At 35.9% G+C, this 19418-nt stretch overlaps 1 protein-coding gene across 3 annotated transcripts in view; it reads left to right on the top strand.

Annotated features, from left to right (window-relative positions):
* The window catches only part of CEP192 (centrosomal protein 192), a 66038-nt gene that overhangs the window by 9379 nt on the left and 37241 nt on the right, over positions 1–19418 (top strand). For all 3 annotated transcript variants that reach the window (XM_081326024.1, XM_081326026.1, XM_081326025.1), the window contains exons 6-18: positions 861–990; positions 1210–1343; positions 4308–4454; positions 4601–4739; positions 5624–5682; positions 10325–10541; positions 11150–11281; positions 12140–12204; positions 12301–12498; positions 12913–13036; positions 15697–15785; positions 16100–16745; positions 18041–18223. In XM_081326024.1, coding sequence (XP_081182150.1) covers positions 861–990; positions 1210–1343; positions 4308–4454; positions 4601–4739; positions 5624–5682; positions 10325–10541; positions 11150–11281; positions 12140–12204; positions 12301–12498; positions 12913–13036; positions 15697–15785; positions 16100–16745; positions 18041–18223 — 2263 coding nt within the window. The remainder of the gene's footprint in view (positions 1–860; positions 991–1209; positions 1344–4307; positions 4455–4600; positions 4740–5623; positions 5683–10324; positions 10542–11149; positions 11282–12139; positions 12205–12300; positions 12499–12912; positions 13037–15696; positions 15786–16099; positions 16746–18040; positions 18224–19418) is intronic.

Genomic DNA, 19418 nt, shown 5'->3' with positions numbered 1-19418 from the left:
AACCCTTATGTTAGATCTTTCATTAATACTTTAGGGGAAAGGCTATTAAAACAGGTCAACATTTCTTCATTTAGACAGACAAAAGAAGATCATCAGTTTTGGATCATCACAGAGTAAATATATAACAGAACACAAGCAAAATAATGGCTTGGTTCAATCCTGTGTTAATTCATGATTCTTTAAGTCATAATCCGCAAATCTTTTTGTAGTTACTTCTGTGTCAGTGCTGCTTTATATTTAGGTACTCTGCATTTAAATGACCATTTATTTATTTATGAAATTTATTTGCCGCATGTTTAATTATCTGTTGTATTTTGATAGCTCCCTTTGGATTCTTTATCTTTATTAGCAACGCCTGAATAGGTGTTGCTAATACTCTACAATACTTTACTGTTTACCCCTGGCTCATTCATAAAACAGTTAAACAGAACTAGTTCAAACATTTGGAAGATCCTATTGTGTTGCTCATCAGTACTCTGTTTCTTTAATCAGTTGCTAATCTATAAGAGGATTGTTCTTTTATAATTTAGGATCTTTTGGTGGGAAGCTTTGTTGAATTTTTTTGGAAGTTCAGGCATATAAAACAACTGTATAGTGCTGTGAAGCCCTATGGAGGGGTATATAAGCGTAAGTGCTACTGCTACTGCTATAGCTATATAAAACGTGTGTATAGACCATGTACTTGTTAGCACTTTAAAAATTCCAAATATTTGATAAATCAGGATTTCCATCTTAATTATTGAAACTAAACTTCATTCTTTTTCTTTAATTTTTCACTAGTTTATGTGGTATACAGTTAAGAGATTTTGATTTTCCTGCAGATTATCAACCAAATAATTTATTAAAATTCATGTTTGCAGTTTGCTTCACTACTTCCTGATGAGAATGAGATAGCAAGTGAAATAGGCACCGATGCTGTGGCTGGCTTTTCCAGATTTATAGAAAATGAGAAATTGCTGAGCTTTGAGAGCCTGGAAGAATGTTCTGCAGGTATGAGATAAAAAATTGAACTCTGGGGAATTTCTTCTACTAATGGTGGTGTATCATGTCAGCAAACAGAGCACTGCATATATTCTGGTGTTTTCATGCAGCTAAATTCTAATTTTAAAATCTATTAAAACATTCTACTAAAACAAACAATCTTTTGGAGATCAATGGTGACAATGTGAAACATTTGTGTTAATAGCAAACCTTTCTTTTCCATATTAGATTATGATATTGTAGGTGAAGAGTTCTGTGATGACCAGTTGAAAGCATATTTTGAACACCTTGTACTGCCAGAAATTGAAGATGCAGAGGAACACGGTTACTATATTAAAAGCATGGAATTACCTCCAGAACAGGTATCCTTAAATGAAAAATCTGTCACTCTAATACTGAACATTTCATATTGACAGTTTCATCTTCTGAAATGATGCAGTAAAGTAGGTTTCCTGTTGGTAGCCTAAATAAGAAACTAAAATGAAGGTTTGCAAAAGGATATAAATCAGTTGCTGGAGGTATGGAAACATGTAAGCTAAGCATTCTGTTTATAAACATATTCTCATCTAGGCATGTGTACAGCCTAGAATTCTATACAGGTAGTCATTGACTTACAACAGTTCATTTAATGACTGTTCAGAATTACAACAACACTGAAAAAACTCATCTACGATGATTTTTCAGACCTATGACCTTTGTAGCATCCCCATGCTCGTGTGATCCAAATTCATTTGCTTGGCAACCAACTCATATTTATGACAGATGTAGTGTTCCGGGATCATGTGATCCCCAATGTGCCCTTTGCACAAGTAAAGACAGCAGGGAAGCCAGATTCACTTAACAACCGTGTTACTAACTTATTAACTGCAGTGATTTACTTAACTGTGGGAAAAAAGGTCGTAAAATGGGACAAAACTCGCTTTACAAAAGAAATTTTGGGTTCAATTATGGTTGAAAGTTGAGGACTACCTGTCTCATTTTTCCTGCAGAGGATGCCGGATAACCCAGTCCATGACATTACATGGGGCCCCTTCACCTTGCACACAGGGAAACCAGAACTTCCCTTGTTGAACAGGATAAACACAGTTTTCGAGAAAACCATGCTGTAGGGATCTTGGGATCTTGCCTGTATGGTTTTATATATTAAAATATATAATACGTTGAATTGCATTGTGAAACCTACAGAAAACCTACAGACATGCAATGGCTACAAAATTGATTTTATTTTGATGAATCAGCTGTACCCATTAGAAAGCAAGCAGATACATTTTGTATTAGTTGCAGTTTCCAGATAGTCTTTAAAGGCAGCACAGGTAGAATGCATTGCAGCAATACAATCTTGAAACAATGAAGGCCTGAGAGGTTATTGCCAGAATTTCTGCTTAAAAAAGGTTAATGGTACAGATTCTGAAGGTTGACCAAGATGCACTGCCTGCAGATTCTACCTGCTGATTTAGAGCCACAAATCAGAAGAATTCCCAAATTATGGATATATTTATTTGAGCAAGGAAACCTCTTGTCAAGTTCTTGGCTGTTCCATTGGAAGCAAGAATTTCCCACACATATTTTTTACCAAGGGCTAGTAAAAGAGGATAGGATGTGATTACAGAAATATCAACAAATGTGTTGTGTTTCCTCTTTGGAATTCAGTTTATCTTCCAGTTTCCTAGGGGGAAGACTTGTTTATGGCTTCTGATGATCTAATGAGGAGCTATCTCTTGAATAAAAATGGAGGATTTTTCAGCTATTACAGGGTGAATTCTACTCCAGCTCATGGATGCTGGGCAAATAGCCACTTTTTGCTAGTATTCAACTTCAGTTTGCTTTGTCCCATCCAGTTCTTTACAGCATCTAGACACAGAGTAAGGATCTCGAAAGCATCTCCTGTTTGGCTCTGAGTGGATCGGTATAATAGTGATTGGTAACTCATCTTGAAGCAACAGATTACCTTCCCCAGCACCTTCATGTAGGTGATAAATAATGTAATGTGGACGAGAAAACCAAGCTCTTCACATCACATATGAAATAGGTGTTCATCCTGTATCATTGTTAATAGTCCCACAGGTCTAGGAAAGAAAATATCCACTGTTCTGTAACCATTTCTTCCTTTCAAGAGCTCTGGAAAGATACTATAGTCAGTAGCATCAAAAGTACCTAGGAGAGAGAACAGGATCTGGGTCCCTACAAAAGTCATTCACAACAACAAACAAAATTTGTTTCTATTCCATATCTCAGTCTGAATTCAGATTGAAAAGGACCCAGACAGCTACCTTTATCCAGGAACTTGTGCAATTTAAGCCCCACAGCTTTTTCCAAAAAGAGAAGATAGGAGTTTGAGTGGAAGTTGTCTAATATGTCTTAAGAGCTGCCTTGGATGAGATGGGTGGCTATATAAATGATTAATAAATATCAATAAATTTTATTGCTCTTGCTGCAGTATAGGATTTGGGAGGTATATATGCTTGTACATTTATGTTTACACATACTTAAAGGTAAAGGTTCCCCCACACATGTGTGCTAGTCGTTTCCAACTCTAGGGGCCGGTGCTCATCTCCGTTTCAAAGCCGAAGAGCCAGCGCTTGTCCGAGGACGTCTCCGTGGTCATGTGGCCGGCATGAATAGACGCCAAAGGCGCACGGAACACTGTTACCTTCCCACCGTAGTGGTCCCTATTTTTCTACTTGCATTTTTACGTGCTTTCGAACTGCTAGGTTGGCAGAAGCTGGGATGATTAACAGGCGCTCACTCTGTTACGCGGCACTCGGGATTCGACCCGCCAAACTGCCGACCTTCTGATCGACAAGCTCAGTGTCCTAACCCACTGAGCCACCGCGTCCCTTTTACACATACTTACATGCATGCAAATATTCAAGTACATTATGGGCACACATGTATTGGAATGGAGAGGATTAGTTTATGCTGAAGAATTACAAAGTGAAGTAATGGACATTACATAGTTTATTGCCTGTGTTTATATCTTTTTTTCTTTTTATTCTTTCAAGCTTTACTCTAGAAAAAGTTTTTTTCTTTTTATTTTCAAGATGATTTTAAATCCTTTGGGTCAAATAGAGCAATTTAGGTATCGTAATGTACATGGCTGGCTTCAGAGAGTACAGTTTGATATTTTAATTACAAAAAGTAACAATGTTTGGTTGTTTGTTTTAATTTAAATATTTTCTACACAGGCTTCAATTTATCTTTTATTAGTGCAAAGTGGAACTAAAATGAGAATATAGCAAGTGTGATTAACATTAAGTAGGTAATATCAGAGATTAAATTAGACATTTTGGTTAAAAATTTGAAAATTAATCCTTTAACTTCTTTAGGAAAAATTTCAGATTCCAACTGTTTATCAAGCAACAGTAAGAAATCATTATCCTACTGCAAATAATGAAGAATCATATCATGCTAAGGAAACACATTACAGCATACAAGAAGGACAATTCAAGTTGCCCACAATTACAAGGCAAGAGGTACAGGATAATTAAACTTAGTTACATTTCTAGTGGAAATCAGTCTTAATATTGCTGGAACTTGTTAGTTATGAACTTCAAAAGTTTGTAAATATATTTATTAACTGCATACATTGTAAGTTGTCTTTATTTCCTTCCTATGAAAGAAAAATGAAAACTATAAATCTAATCCTAAATCAGAGTACCGTGAGAGTTCTGGTAAACTTTCTGTGGGAACAACAGCAAATCTTTCCAAAATCAAAAGCATAAAAACAGATTCTCAGCATATTTGTTCAGAGAGAGAAGGTAAGCTAACTTATTTTTATTAATGCTTCTTTTGAATGTTTGTTAATCTAATTACCTAAATAAACCTAAATAAAAGACAGTGTAGTGTCATTGCAAGCTTTAAACACCATTACATATAGAAATAAATTGAGTAAGAAAAAACAATATATGTATGAAATTTAAAAAGAAAACCTAAAATGTTTTCAGACCACAATATTATTGGGATATTTTGCCTTCTAAATACTGGCTTCTTTTAACTAAGCAAGGAATTTGAGATGAGTATTTAAGCATTAAATGCTTAAATGTTTTCAGGTAACAGAAAAACGATACTCTGGCAATATAGTTCTATTCCCAAAAATAGCTTAAATTTATTTTAACATATTGGCACATTGTAGCTTATACTTCTAAAAACACAGGAGTGGTGAAACCAAAGCTACAGCAGGGCACATTATAGCCTTGTAGTTTAGAGCAATTCTACCCATAACAGAGACTACAGGGTTGTAAGAAGGGACTTTAGAAGCTGATATCTATACATCAGAAACTTAGACAGATTTTGCCTCATAGATTGGAAAACATACATGAAAAAATAATGTTTATCATAAAGAAATAAATAACCATACATCACTGATATGTACATATTTGATATTTAGGCACAGATCTTTTCTGTGATTAATATATTAAAATTGGAAAGAAGCAAATGAGCACATGATATCCTAAGGTCTAATTTAGCATTGTTTTAGTTATATGTCACACTCTCTCAGCCCAACCCATTTCACAGGATGATTGTAGGGAAAAAGGGATGCTGGAGTATTAGGTATATTCATAAGACAGAAATGGAAATGGCAGGAGTGTGTGTGTGTGTGTGTGTGTGTGTGTATCTGAAAATTGTATTTATATAATTGCAGACTATCATGGCTATGACAGCGAAGATGCAATATTCAAGATTACTACAGATGGCAGAAATGTAAGTTTGGGATTTAAATCCTAAAATATCTGTTGTAATAGACTAATTTTTAAATCTTGTGTAAAAAGATTTTGAGTGCCAATTAGATGTAGTTTTTTGCTTTTGAAAAAAATACCTATCTTGATTGTCTGTTAGGGTGTTTGTTGTTTTGGTTTGCAAAAACTCATCTATTTTAAGTGCAAGTTCAATACAAATTCTTGCTCTTATGATTTTAAAATTAATAGTTTGTGTCTCATTTTGTTGTATAAGACTATACATTTTGCAATGTAAATCTTGTCCCCAAACATATCTACTTAATTGTCATATATATTACAGTTACGGTATTTGCACATAAGAAGGAAAAGGGGGAAATAGTTACATTTTGACTGTTTTTCTAACTTAAAAATGCTCCTAAAAAGACATTAACATAAAAGTTTTAATCATAATAAAAATATTTAAAAAACCAAAATAAAATGAGATTCAGAACTAGGAAAATTAAACTTTTATTTAGTTTTCTGTGATAGGAGTCTAGTTATTTAACAAGCCACAAAGGAATCTTAGTAAACCTACTCTGGAGATCTTTTAACTGGATAAGTACTATCATTCTAAAGGTTGTCTCAAGCCTTGGAAGATATAAATCTCATTAGAATTGCTGAGAAAAGCCAACCCTCTTGAAAGAGAAGCATTTGGAACAGGAATTCCATAAGACAATCTACAGTGAAAAGACTTTGGAAATAGTAATTAATACATCCAATTAGTAAGCAGTTAATACCTCAAAGGCAATAAGCGTGCAATATTTTTATGATGTGTGTTGTACTGGGCAACATCACTGAAACTTTTGCAACATCTCAAAAAAAAATTCTGCATGAAATAACTTATAACCGGTCACTTAGAGACTGTGCAAAATTATAGCAGATCCCCAAAATGCAACTATAGTTGTAGCAAATATAGCGCCCCTGCAGTCAACCTTTCCTGCAGGCCATGGGCCTGTTTCCCACTTCAATAGGCTCCATAACATGCATTGCACACTTATCTTTCGTCTCAATCCTGCCAAGACTGAGTGGCTGTGCATACCGGCATCTCATGTCAACCAGACTATTCCATCTCTAACAATGGGGGGTGAAGTGTTACCCCCCGTTGATAGGGCTCGCAACTTGGGCGTCCTCCTGGATTCACGGCTCAATTTTGAAGATCACATAGGAGCCGTGACCAGGGGGGCTTTTGCGCCAGTTGCGACCCTACCTGGACCGTGATGCCCTACGCACAGTCACTCATGCGCTCGTGACCTCCTGTTTAGACTACTGCAACGCTCTCTACATGGCGCTGCCCTTGAGGACCACCCGGAGGCTTCAGCTGGTGCAGAATGCGGCTGCGCGAGTTGTGATGGGGGTTTCCCGATACTCCCATGTAACACCTCCGCGAGCTGCATTGGCTTCCGGTTGCCCTTCGGGTGAGATTCAAGGTGCTGGTGATGACCTATAAAGCCCTAAATGGCGAGGGTCTGGGATATCTGAGGGAACACCTGCTGCCAGCATCAAGCTCCCTTCGTCCGTGCGCTCCCACAGGGAGGGTCTTCTCAGGGTGCCGCCGGTTAAAGATTGCCGGCGGGTAACACCCAGGGGTAGGGCCTTCTCAGTGGGCGCGCCTGCCCTTTGGAGCCAGCTGCCCGCAGAGCTTAGGACTGCCCCCGACCTCCGTTCATTCCACCGGGACCTGAAGACCTGGCTCTTCGAGCTCTCTGGCCCAGGCTGAGAATTTTAACTTTAACTGGGGTTTTTATTTTTCTCTCAGGGATTGATTTAATCTTTTTAAATTGTTTTTAACTTTTGTATTGATTTTTCTTTTAAATATCCTGTAAACCGCCCTGAGTCCTTCGGGAAAGGGCGGTATATAAATCCAAATAATAATAATAATCTTTCGAAGATCTGCAAAGCTTGGGTTAGGGAAGGAGGGCGGCCACTCCATTTTCAGGCCATGTGGTGCGATCCTGCAAGCAGCCACCATCTTTGGGACAGCTGCATTGAATTGTAACTGCTCCCAAATGGCAGGCAATTCCCAGGAACAGAGAGGCCTGTTCTGCTTCCATAACTCAAGTTTTGGAAAGCTCCACAGCAAGTCCAGAGCTCTTTAGAGCTCAGATTAGCAAAGGAGGACAGGTCACTTTGTTACTGGACCATGCGGTGTGACCCTAAACTCGGCCATTTTGGGGGCGGCTGCATTGAATTGTGGCTTCTCCAAAAATGGTAACTGTTTCCAGGATTGTACCATGTCACTCAGGAACAGAATGGTCTCCTCTCCTTCCCCAACTCACCTCTGAAGATCTTTGAAAAGTAAGTGCACAATGGGTGATGCAGAGTGAGGATAAGGGCTTGCAGTAGGCTTCCCAGGACTTTCCATGAGATACCTATACTCAGCCTAATGACCCATGGGTTTGTTTAAGATCTGTATCTGGAAGAGCAGGGACGGGTGCTTCACTTAATGGCTGTCATAAACTTTGAACAAAATGGGTAGGTTTCATTTTAGTGATTGGTCGTGGACTACCTTTATATTGTAAAACTGAGTAAGAATCAACGGGGTATCATGCAGCATGCTGTAGTTTAATCAGAACATTTTCACATCTATTTTTTCAGTCAAGAGCAATAAAAAGCTACTGTATCTTGTTTGTATCACTAGCATGTAAAATTTGTTTATAGGTTTATTGTTTTTATTAATAGCACTATATCTTTTTCCTGGTAGCTTGAGACATTCAGCTTTGGTTGTTCTCTTGCTCCTTTATTTACAGTTGCAAGAAAAAGTATGTGAACTCTTTGGGATTATGTGGAGTTTTGCATGAATTGGCCATAAAATGCGCTCTAAACGTCATGTAAGTCACAACAATAGAAAAACACAGTCTGCTTAAAATAATACTACACAAACATTAGTTGTTGTCATGTTTTAATTGAACATAAGATGGAAACATTCACAGTGCAGGGTGGAAAAAGTATGTGAACCTTTGGGCTTAATAACTGGTTGACCCTCCTTTGGCAGCAATAACCTCAACCAAACGTTTCCTGTAGTTGCAGATCAGACCTGCACAACGATCTGGAGTAATTTTGGACCACTCCTCTTCACAAAACTGTTTCAGTGTAGCAATATTCTTGGGATGTCTGGTGTGAATCGCTCTCTTAAGGTCATGCCACAGCATTTCAATCGGGTTGAGGTCAGGACTCTGACTGGGCCACTCCAGAAGGCGTATTCTGTTCTGTTGAAGCCATTGTTTTGTTGAATTACTTGTATGCTTTGGGTCATTGTCCTGTTGCATCACCCATCCTCTGCGGAGCTTCAGTTGGCGGACAGATGGTCGTACGTTTTCCTGCAAAATGTCCTGATAAATTCATTTTCCCATCAATGACAACAATCCGTCCAGGCCCTGAGGCAGCAAAGCAGCCCCAAACCATGATGCTCCCTCCACCATGTTTTACAGTGGGGATGAGGTTTTGATGTTGGTGTGCTGTGCCTTTTTTTCTCCACACATAGTGTTGTGTGTTTTTCCCAAACAACTCAATTTTGGTTTCATCTGTCCACAGTATATTTTGCCAGTAGTGCTGTGGAACATCCAGGTGCTCTTTTGCAAACTTCAGACGTGCTGCAATAATTTTTTTTGGACAGCAATGGCTTCCTCCGTGGTGTCCTCCCATGTACTCCATTCTTGTTGAATGTTTTCCTTATTGTAGATGTGTCAAAAAAAATGTTAGCATGTGCCAGAGATTTCTGTAGGTCTTTAGCTGACACTCTAGGATTCTTCTTTACCTCATTAAGCATTATACGCTGTGCTCTTGCAGTCATTTTTACAGGACGACCACGCCTAGGGAGAGTAGCAACAGTGCTAAACTTTCTCCATTTGTAGACAGTCTGTCTTACCGTGGACACATGAACATCAAGGCTTTTGGAGATACTTTTGTAACCCTTTCCAGCTTCATGCAAGTCAACAATTCTTGATCGTAGGTCTTCTGAGAGCTCTTTTCTGCGAGGCATGGTTCACATCAGACAGTGCTTCTTGAGACCAGTAAACCCAAAACAGGTGTGTGTTTTTAAAGGGCAGGACAGCTGTCAGCAACACATTTAATATCATCACACTGATTGGAGTCAAGGTTGGCTCACTCCTGGCTCCAATTAGCTCTTGGAGAAGTCATTAGGCTAGGGGTTCACATACTTTTTCCACCCTCCACTGTGAATGTTTACATGTTATGTTCGATTAAAACATGACAACAGCTAATGTTTGTGTAGTATTATTTTAAGCAGACTGTGTTTTTCTATTGTTGTGACTTACATGACATTTAGAGTGCATTTTATGGCCAGTTCATGCAAAACTCCACGTAATCCCAAAGGGTTCACATACTTTTTCTTGCAACTGTAGTGTGGATGGAAACTACAAATAAAAGTATTCAACAAAGCAGAATTGTTTCTAGTGATCATGAATTTGAGCCAAAGAATCTGAACATTGATAAAGCACTGAAACATTAATAAAAGTCTTCTATATAAGGGTGTGGATATTTCTGTTTTGTTTTGGTGTTTAGAAAATAACCTGGGAATATATATCAGTTAACCGATAATGAAAAGAATAACCATTTTAGAAACATAAAGCCACTTTTCCTTTTTATGTATTTTTGCTTTTTCATAAAAGAATGCCACAAATGAAATCAACTCTGAGCTAAAACTTGATTCACTCTACTTTAACTGTGTTGAGGATAATGCTGCTTCTGAGATCTGGAATACAGAACAACAAATCAAATTTCCCAACCAGTGTCAAATGGCTAATGAAAATCACATTTCTTTGGCTGATGTTTATCTGTCCCCCACTATTTGCAAAGAATCTGAACATGATCAACATACAACAAAAGGTTAGTAAAATGCTAGGTCATTCAAAAATTCTGGCACCCATTCACCCTGCCATGCCAACTAGAGTAGCTTAGACTTTCTTAGTTTTGATTTGGCTGCTAATGTAAGAAACTGCTTGTAAGTAGCTGCTGCTGCTTTGCGCTACATGAACATGTAATTTAAATAAGTAATTTTAGTTGATATATTTCATTTAGCGTAGATAGGTTTGTTAATAAGCTAATGAACAAAAATACACTGAACAATAAATATAATCTTTGGTATTATAGTTTAGACAAAGTAATAGAATTTAGTTATAGCAATAGCAATAACACTTAGTCGTTTATATATAATCCCATAGTGCTTTACAGCACTCTCTGAGTGGTTTAGAACAACAGCATAATGCCCCCCTCATTTTACTGACCTTGGAAAGATGGAAGGCTGACTCAACCTTGAACCCGTCATGATCAAACTCTTGGCTGTGGGCAGAGTTAGCCCACAATACTGCATTCTAACCACTGCACCATCAGGACTCTTAATGCAAACTTTGCTTATACTAATTTAATATTCATATACATATGATATAAATTCTTTAACGTGAAATTTTAAAGACAACATAAAATTCATTTTTCAGAAGACCAGTCACATAATGTTGTATACCAAAATGAAGAGGGTAAATGGGTGACTGATCTTGCATATTATACATCATTTGATAAAGAACAAAAATCCAATGTTTCAGACATAAGTGAAGATTTTATAAGTGGAGGTAAGCCTGATTATACTTTTATTTCTTTTACAACTGTAAATTTATAACTAAAATAGTAGATTTATAATTGTAAAATAGCATCCATTTGCTAGCTCACACGAAAATTCATTTCTCAATATCAAGAATTACTGTGTTATTAGAAATAGTAATGGAAAGTATATAAATTATGCATGTAAAACTTGGTAATTTTTCTTTGAACTAATTTTTAAAAAGTGTTACTGGAAACAACGTACTGAGTTGCTATATATAGTATCTTTGGCAGATAATATAATTCAGATGTCAGTTAAGAGATAGGCAAAAATATGCTTTCAGTATAATTAAACTTAAAACAAATAATTAAAATCACAAAATTTCAAAGCTAAGACTTAATAATATGACTTGGTATATTTGCTTCTAAAAATACAAGAATGAATTTTAAAATAACTTCTTCAACAGAGAAATGCAGAGACTACTTTGCTTTAGAGTTCCAAAATGCACACAGTATTTGTTATGAGGGCAGTGATGCATACAGATAGGATATTCCAAATGGCTTAAATATTTGGGTGTTATTCAATAGATATATTCTAGTATAAATGAATATATCTAGTATAGATATATTGTCCATAGGGTCGCGATGGGTCGGACACGACTTCGCAACTAACAACAACAAAGTATAGATATTGTAATATAGAATATCTAGTATATTCTAGTAAAAATGAAAGAAAATAACACCTGTTCTTTTCACAAAGGTTATATAGGAAGTTATAAGAAATTGGAGTGTAGAGTGAGCTCTTGGGCTTCTGTTATAATTTACCTTTAATTTTATGTTAAATATTGTCTTTTTTCTCTCTCTTTTTCCTCCCCAACCCTTCCCAAAAGCTGAAGCAATTGCTATGATTGCCCAAGATCAGGAAGCATTTGAAAAGGAACACAGGTTTATACAAGTAGGTAACATCAACATTAAATAGATACATTCTAGAATATTTGTATTAAAAACCTAAAGAGAATTCTTGATATTTTTGTGTTTTCTATAATTTTAGGAAGAGAAAATGGACCTGCAAAATATATCTGGATTAGAAGATACATCTTGGAAATTGGTTAATAACCACAATATATTAAGAGAGTCTCAGAATGACTTTAACAGAGATGCAAGTTATTTACGACTTTCTCTGGGAGAATTCTTTGGTCAGAGATCTGAAGCTCTTGGTTGCCTTGGTGGAAGTGGTGACGTGAAACGGGTATGTATATAGCTGCTTTTTTATGCAGGAGACACGTCGTGTTTTTGCATTGTTTTCAGTTAGAATTAGTATAGGTTTTTTTGGCAGATTATTAAAAATAATGATGATTCATTTGAAGGGTCATGGGTAAGACAGAATACTTAATTTATATACACAATTTGATTTCTGAAAACTTAATTTAAAACCCCCTGATAGTTCTGTATCTGCAAACTACTGCAGAGAAGATTGGACACTGATCTATAGAAACTACTGTTGTTTACACAGGATATAACATTCATTTGGGATACTTCCTTCAGTTGACTATTAGCAAGCAAACCTTCAAGAGACATTTGATATTGTTAGATTTAGTCCATACATTTCCCAGTTATTGTTTAGCATCAATAAAAATATTGTTTGCATTGTATCTTTTTATAGCCATCTTTTGGTTATCATATCACTTCTCCAAAGAAGAGGCAGCCCGTGCCTTTGTTGAGGCAATCTGAGATATGTACACCAAACTCTAGCGAACAGAATTTGAATATTTCTAGTAATTGTCAAGGTAATTTATACTTTAAATGTAAATAATATTTATTGTATTTTTGGATGTACTGATTGTATTTCACTTCTGAATAGCTGTTTATTTTCCAGTATTGGATATCTCCTTTCACCAACCCTGGAGGAAGAGCTTAGATTTCTTCTAATGTTAACTTATTGTGTGGGGCAGGGAATGGCATCTTTCTTCAGTTCTGGCCTTGTCTTTCTCTAGGGAACAGGAACATTCAATAGTTGGGGCAGTCGTCCCCAAAGCCATACCAATTAAGAGTAGCTACTCCATTCTTAATTTTGCTTTATTTTTATTATTTTATTTTAGTGTTTAATAGGTTCTCATGGCCAGGAAGCACATGGATAATAACTTAATGTCCATGGACACATTCCTCTGATAGCTGAAGTCAACCATTGATATTAGGTCTCAGTGGCCTAGGGCACAGGTCTGCAACCCACGGCTCCGGAGCCGCATGCGGCTCTTTCAGCCATCTCCTGCGGCTCCCAGTCCTCTGCCATGTGCAGTCCAAAAAAAAAGTGGGACTAAAAAATTTCGACCAATCAATTTAAATATGCAGGGTAGGTGCATATCTCGCCTTGGCTCCACTGTTCAGTCAAACCCTGTTCTGCGCATGTACGCGCATGCACACACATTTTTTTGCGGCTCCCAGTTTTTCCTTTTGTGAGGGAACCGGTTCCAAGTGGCTCTTTCACTGTTTCAGGTTGCTGACCCCTGGCCTAGGGGTTACTTCTCCTTAGTGCTTGGCTTCATTCCCTTCAGGGAAACATCATTAGTGCTGCACCTGCTGATTTACTAGGCACGAGCTGTTGGCTGTTCCTGGTGTGCAGTCAGCTCGTCAGTGCTCCTTTGGGAAGCTGGATAGCTCAGACACTGGAATTAACGGAGGCTAGCAGTGCCAGCCACTCATCTCTCCTTTTTTGATCCTTCAGAAAAGAAACAGTGAAAGGACACTAGGTACTATATTCTTTTCAGAAACACTGTTCTATCTATTGTTGCATCTAATATTCCTAGATATGGTTATGGAATTTCCAGCCAAGTTACAGAACCTTTTGAAGAAACCTCTCTCAGCTATCCACACTAAGAAGCTTTGAGGATTGGTTCACATAGTGATCAAAAAGTGTGCAATTGTTCTCAGTTGCTTCTTCCCAGAAGAAGAAAACGACTCTTGGCTATTTTGAGTTTATAGTAGACTTTCATTTAAAAGATAGTATATTTATTAGATTACCTTGAATTGCTGCTAAACCTTCCCCCCCCCCCCAAAATCACACCAATCTGACCTCAGGGAGACTAGTTTCTTGGATTGTACATTTTTAGTCCTGATTAGAGAAGTCAGACATTTATCAGCAAGTCTTTGCTCTCTCTGTAAGAGAAGAAACATTACTTGCAGTGTGTAGACCCAGACTATGGCCATTTTGTACACAGTATTATGTTCCTTCCCTAATCAGATGGTAGAGCTTCCAGTATGAATAGAGACTAGTGATGGACATTCCTGAGACTCAATTATTGAGTCACTTGCTCCTCAGGAAACTTACAGTTCTTTTTAATTTTTTTTTGCATGTTCCTCTAGTATTAGAGATGGATTGGCTCCAAAACCATAATCCAGAAATTTTAACTGTGCTGTAAAAATGGTGCCTATCCCACAGGTTTATACCATATTCAGTATGTTTTCATAACAGATTATTCTGTTATTTCTCTTTACTTCACAAAGATGATAGTGACTATTGTTCTCACTTCAAATTTTGAGCAATACATTTGTAACCCTGGTAGGTTGATCTGTTAATCCATTCCTCACTGGTCATACACCAAGAATCTGGCTCTCCTTTGCTATAGAGTGCATAGGATACACACGTAGACTTATTTTTTACAGCACAAGCAAGGCATCCAGCCCCTTCAGGACCCTATGAATTGCAGGCAGTGGTGCAGATTCTTCTCACATATATTCCTTTCTGACGACCTTGGAGTTCTTTTTCATATTTGTCATTCCAAAAATTGGGAAAGAGCTATCTTTTCTCACAGAAATTAGCATTGAAAGATATCTAGGTCAATAGTAACTGGAAAGAGATGGCAGTGCCTCTATGATATGCACTAGAAAATGGTACTTCATAGACTTCACAATAGGTCTACTGAGTATTTAGTACCAAATATGTAGATATTTGCTTTATTTCTTATTAGGTGAAGGTTTTTTGTGTTGGGTGAAGCTAGATGATTAAAATGTGCAAATGTCTTCAGTAAGAAAATTGATTCCACCAGTTTTGAGGTCCATTCCTGTAATGCACTAAGGGATTTCTTTTAACAACTACAACTGAGAGAGCCAGTATTGTGGTCATTAAGCAAAGTGGTCATGTGGTGTCTCACTCAACAACCGAGATTTCGGGCTCAATAGTGGTTATAAGTGGAGGACTATTTGTAGTATAGGTTTTCATAGAACATTCTCATAAACTAAATAATAGTTTATGAACTTATGTTTGGAGAGTCCTCTACAATCACTAATTGCAAAGTTTGCTTTCAAATCTGTATGAAAGGCTAGAGACCAGCTCTTGTTTCTTAAAATGCTGGGCCTCTTTTGTCACTGTTACTAGTTTAAATGATGTCCTAACCTATATAAATTACCTGGTTTTTTGTCTGTCTTAGCTGTTTCGTTCATTTCTTTTTAGGAGATGTAAAAGAAAGCATTAAAAAGGAAGTTGCATTTGCTACTTCTGCTGTTGGTGAAACAAATATGCAATGCAGAGAGAATAGAACTGTAAGTATGCAAATAGATTCCAAAATCAAAGCAAAAATATTGATAAAAAAAGGTTTGGTTTTATAAAAATACTAAAATAAGTCTGCCATTTGTTTCAAAATGCAGTCATTCATGTTGAGATTAGAATATAAAACCTTCTCTGAGGGGTGTTTGATGTGGTACAAGTACAATTTATTGTGCATAATGTCCAGTTATAATTGGATCACTTTTTCTAGACAAGTGGGTTGAGTAAGATTGTGATGAGTTTTCAGATCAGTTGAATTAAATGTTTTAATGTAATGTTAAACATTTGAGTCACTTATTTTTCCATTCAGAATCAACTTAGAGTCAGAGAACCTGAGAGAAAGCACCTTCCACTTGAGACCTCTGTCCTGAGTGTGAGCACAATTGCATCTGCGATTGCAAATGCTTCTATTAGCGCCGAACCATCACAGCTAGCTGCTTTGATGATGGCACTTTCAAATAAACACAAAGAAGGAATAAATGTTCCAGAAGGTGACAAGCTCACAGATTTCTCAGTTGTCAATCAGTTATTATCCAGCAATATAGAAAATAGTACATTCGATATAGAAAAGTATCTCAGAAGAGCTGAAGAAGTTGAAAGTAACAATGAACAAGAAAGCCTGATTAAACGTGAAGAAACCACCATAGATGGGCACAAATTTTTGTCCGTGCATGAATCCAACACTTCTCTTTCGAGAGATTCATCTAAAAACAATTTCAGTACCAATCATGGAAAAGAGAAGCAGCATCTGGAAAAAATATATGAGGAAGACTGTGTGAGAGGATTGAACTGTAGCATTTCTTCTGAGCAGAAAACAGAAGTGGAATATGTACAAACATTATCTAATACAGTTGAATATTTTCCATCAAAAGAGCAGACTTCATTACAAAATTCAAAAGAGGAGCCACCTGAAAATGCTGGAGTATCTTCAGAGACTGAATTGCCATCAATGCCAAGTAAGCTTTGATATTTTTTCCTCTAACGTGACTTGAATTCAAAAGGCACTTTTATGAGCAACAAGGAAAATGCATTTTTATAAGTCATGATTTGCCAGTTTGATTGAAATTGGGTAATAAAAAGATAACTAAAGAAATGAAAATATGAATAGGTTTCTGTATTTAAGTAAAACAGCGAGCAGTGTCAGAGGTTTTCCATTATAGTTTCCTTGTTTATTTGGCATGAAATGTAAAATTGTGCATATAGAAAGCAATAAAATATTAAGGTGCAAACCTATTTCTGGTTCATAAGAAGTAATAAAGGAAATAAATGTAGCAGAAAGTTTGTTGTTCTAGATTTATTTTTGGACTTCCTTTGGAAAATAGGCATACATGATAAATATATTTGAGGATCATACAAGCCAAGTCATCATGTAATTTGTTTACTTTTTGTTTAGCATAAAATTTCAATCAAGTACTTATGGTTTTGAAATCATGGCTTGTGGCTTGGTTTACACATAAAAATAATGATCACAACTAGCTTAATCTATTCAAAGAAACCATGTCATAGTATAATCATGTAAACCCAGCCCTAAATACAGTGCTTTGGATCTTGTGATCAGTTAAATAAATATATTACTGTAATATATCTTTCTTCCCGTATTTCCCCCACATAGCCCACCTAAAAGGAATGGGGAAGTCACATTCTGGAAAATGTGAGATAAAAAAGGGAAACTTGACAGAAGTACCTAACATTTCTAATTTATTTATTTTTTATAAGTGTCCTTCAGTCCTAATTATTACAAATTGATGCATTAACTTTGTATTTTTGCATGCCTGCTTTTTAAAAATAAGACATGCTCTATAAATAATCTGAAAAGTTTTTTTAATTATCAAAATTAGTTGACTTGAAATATTAAATAATTGGATTTTTATTCACTAAAAATGGTGGGTTTTTTACATTCAACGGTATTAAGAGTTTTACTTAAGAATGAGATATAAGAGAGTACTTTATTAATATAGAGTACTATAAAAATGCATTAACATTGAAATAACAGAAAGCTATACCACGCTAATGTACAGCTAAATGCATAATTTATTTCCTAGGGAAAGTTACTGGGAAAATTAGTTATGCCCCAGATTTAATTATTGTGTTCAGTGAAAATTTTTCTATTATTGTACCCATTCAGATTGCCCAGTTTTCAATCATTCTTAATGTTGATAATTATTTTTATGAAATGGTGCATTTGTATAAGTGAAAAAAATCAACCACAAATAACTGATCAAGTTCTTAACCCTTTTTCCCCTTTATCCAGCCCATTCTGAATCGGAAGAAAGAGCTAACACAAGCACCCTGCCCTTCGATTTAAAGGTTATTCCAAAATTGGTTCCTCCTATTCCTAACAATGAAAAAGCTACAAATAAAGAGAATAGTACATGCTATAATGAAAAACATGTGACTTTTGAAAACATGCATGTTGATAATCAGACTATTGTGGGTAAGTTAAAAATCTTGTACCTGAATTTCTCCAGGTCTGAGGGCAGTTTAATTTCTTTTTTCAGAGGGCAATAACCTGCTATGATAGTGGTGTGATTTCTCCACTTCATTTCTGGCGGTGTTTTACTTATCTCTACTGAATACTACTGTTTTTCAATGTCTTCTCTCTTTCCTATCCTGCCTTTATAGTTTAACGTTATGTGTAGTATTAGCTTTACATCATTTATTTGCTTTTGTTGTTACTTAATTTGTTGCTTATTTAGAAAGACCCTAATCAAAAAAACAAAAATAACAGTGAGAAAGCCATACTATTTGTCCTCTTTCTAGAGTGGAACTATCTATTAAGGAGAACCTTTCAATATCATATAATGTTTTCATCACTATAGCTTAAGTTAAAAGTTGCTTATATTAAATTACAATATTTAGTCAGCCAGAAATGCTGTGCAGATTTTTTTAAAAACACAATTTTATTAAATTTAAGCATGAATAAAAAAATAAATAACCAAAGAAAGAAAAAACATCAATAAAAAGCATGGTAAAAGTACAAAGAAAAAAGGGAAAAGGTAAAAAAAAAGGAAAATAATGGCTTCTGACTTTCTTTGGTACAGATATGGATTTAAGAAAATACATCCAGTTCTCATTTAAAACTAACTATAGTTACATTTCTTACATAATCCCATATAATTCTAATCAAGAAATCCCAAAATAAAAATACATTTTTCTGTTTATTTCAAAAGATCTAAAAGTAGCTTCCAAGTAGAACTTGTTAGGAGTTTTCCTAGCAACAACTGAATAAGTAATAACTATTTTAATTACTAGATCATTAATATTATGAATTCTGTGGAAGATTCACTAATCCACCTGCCATCTTCTTGGAGCATTCTGTTTATATTTGTATAATGCTATTAGGAATAAGGAATTTTAGCTGAAGAATACAAATTTTCATGGGGAAGTGTTATAGTTTCTGTACTGAAGGGTTGTTGTAAAGATAAATGCTACCTTTTATGAAAAAATGGACTTGTGGCTGTACTTTATAATGATAGTTATATTAATTTATAATATATATTATTTAGAATAATGTTACGCATTGCCTATCTTTATCAACATCCTTTTTCTCTTAAATAGAAAAATAGATGATTGTGTTTTGTCCTATATATCAATAAGACAGATAACAGAAGTAAATGTTTTACCAAATA

The sequence above is a fragment of the Vipera berus genome (genome assembly GCF_964194415.1).
Source record: "Vipera berus genome assembly, chromosome: 3".
Taxonomy (NCBI): domain Eukaryota; kingdom Metazoa; phylum Chordata; class Lepidosauria; order Squamata; family Viperidae; genus Vipera; species Vipera berus.
Note: the sequence above shows the minus strand (reverse complement) of the source record. Positions and strands in the feature narration are given on the sequence as shown.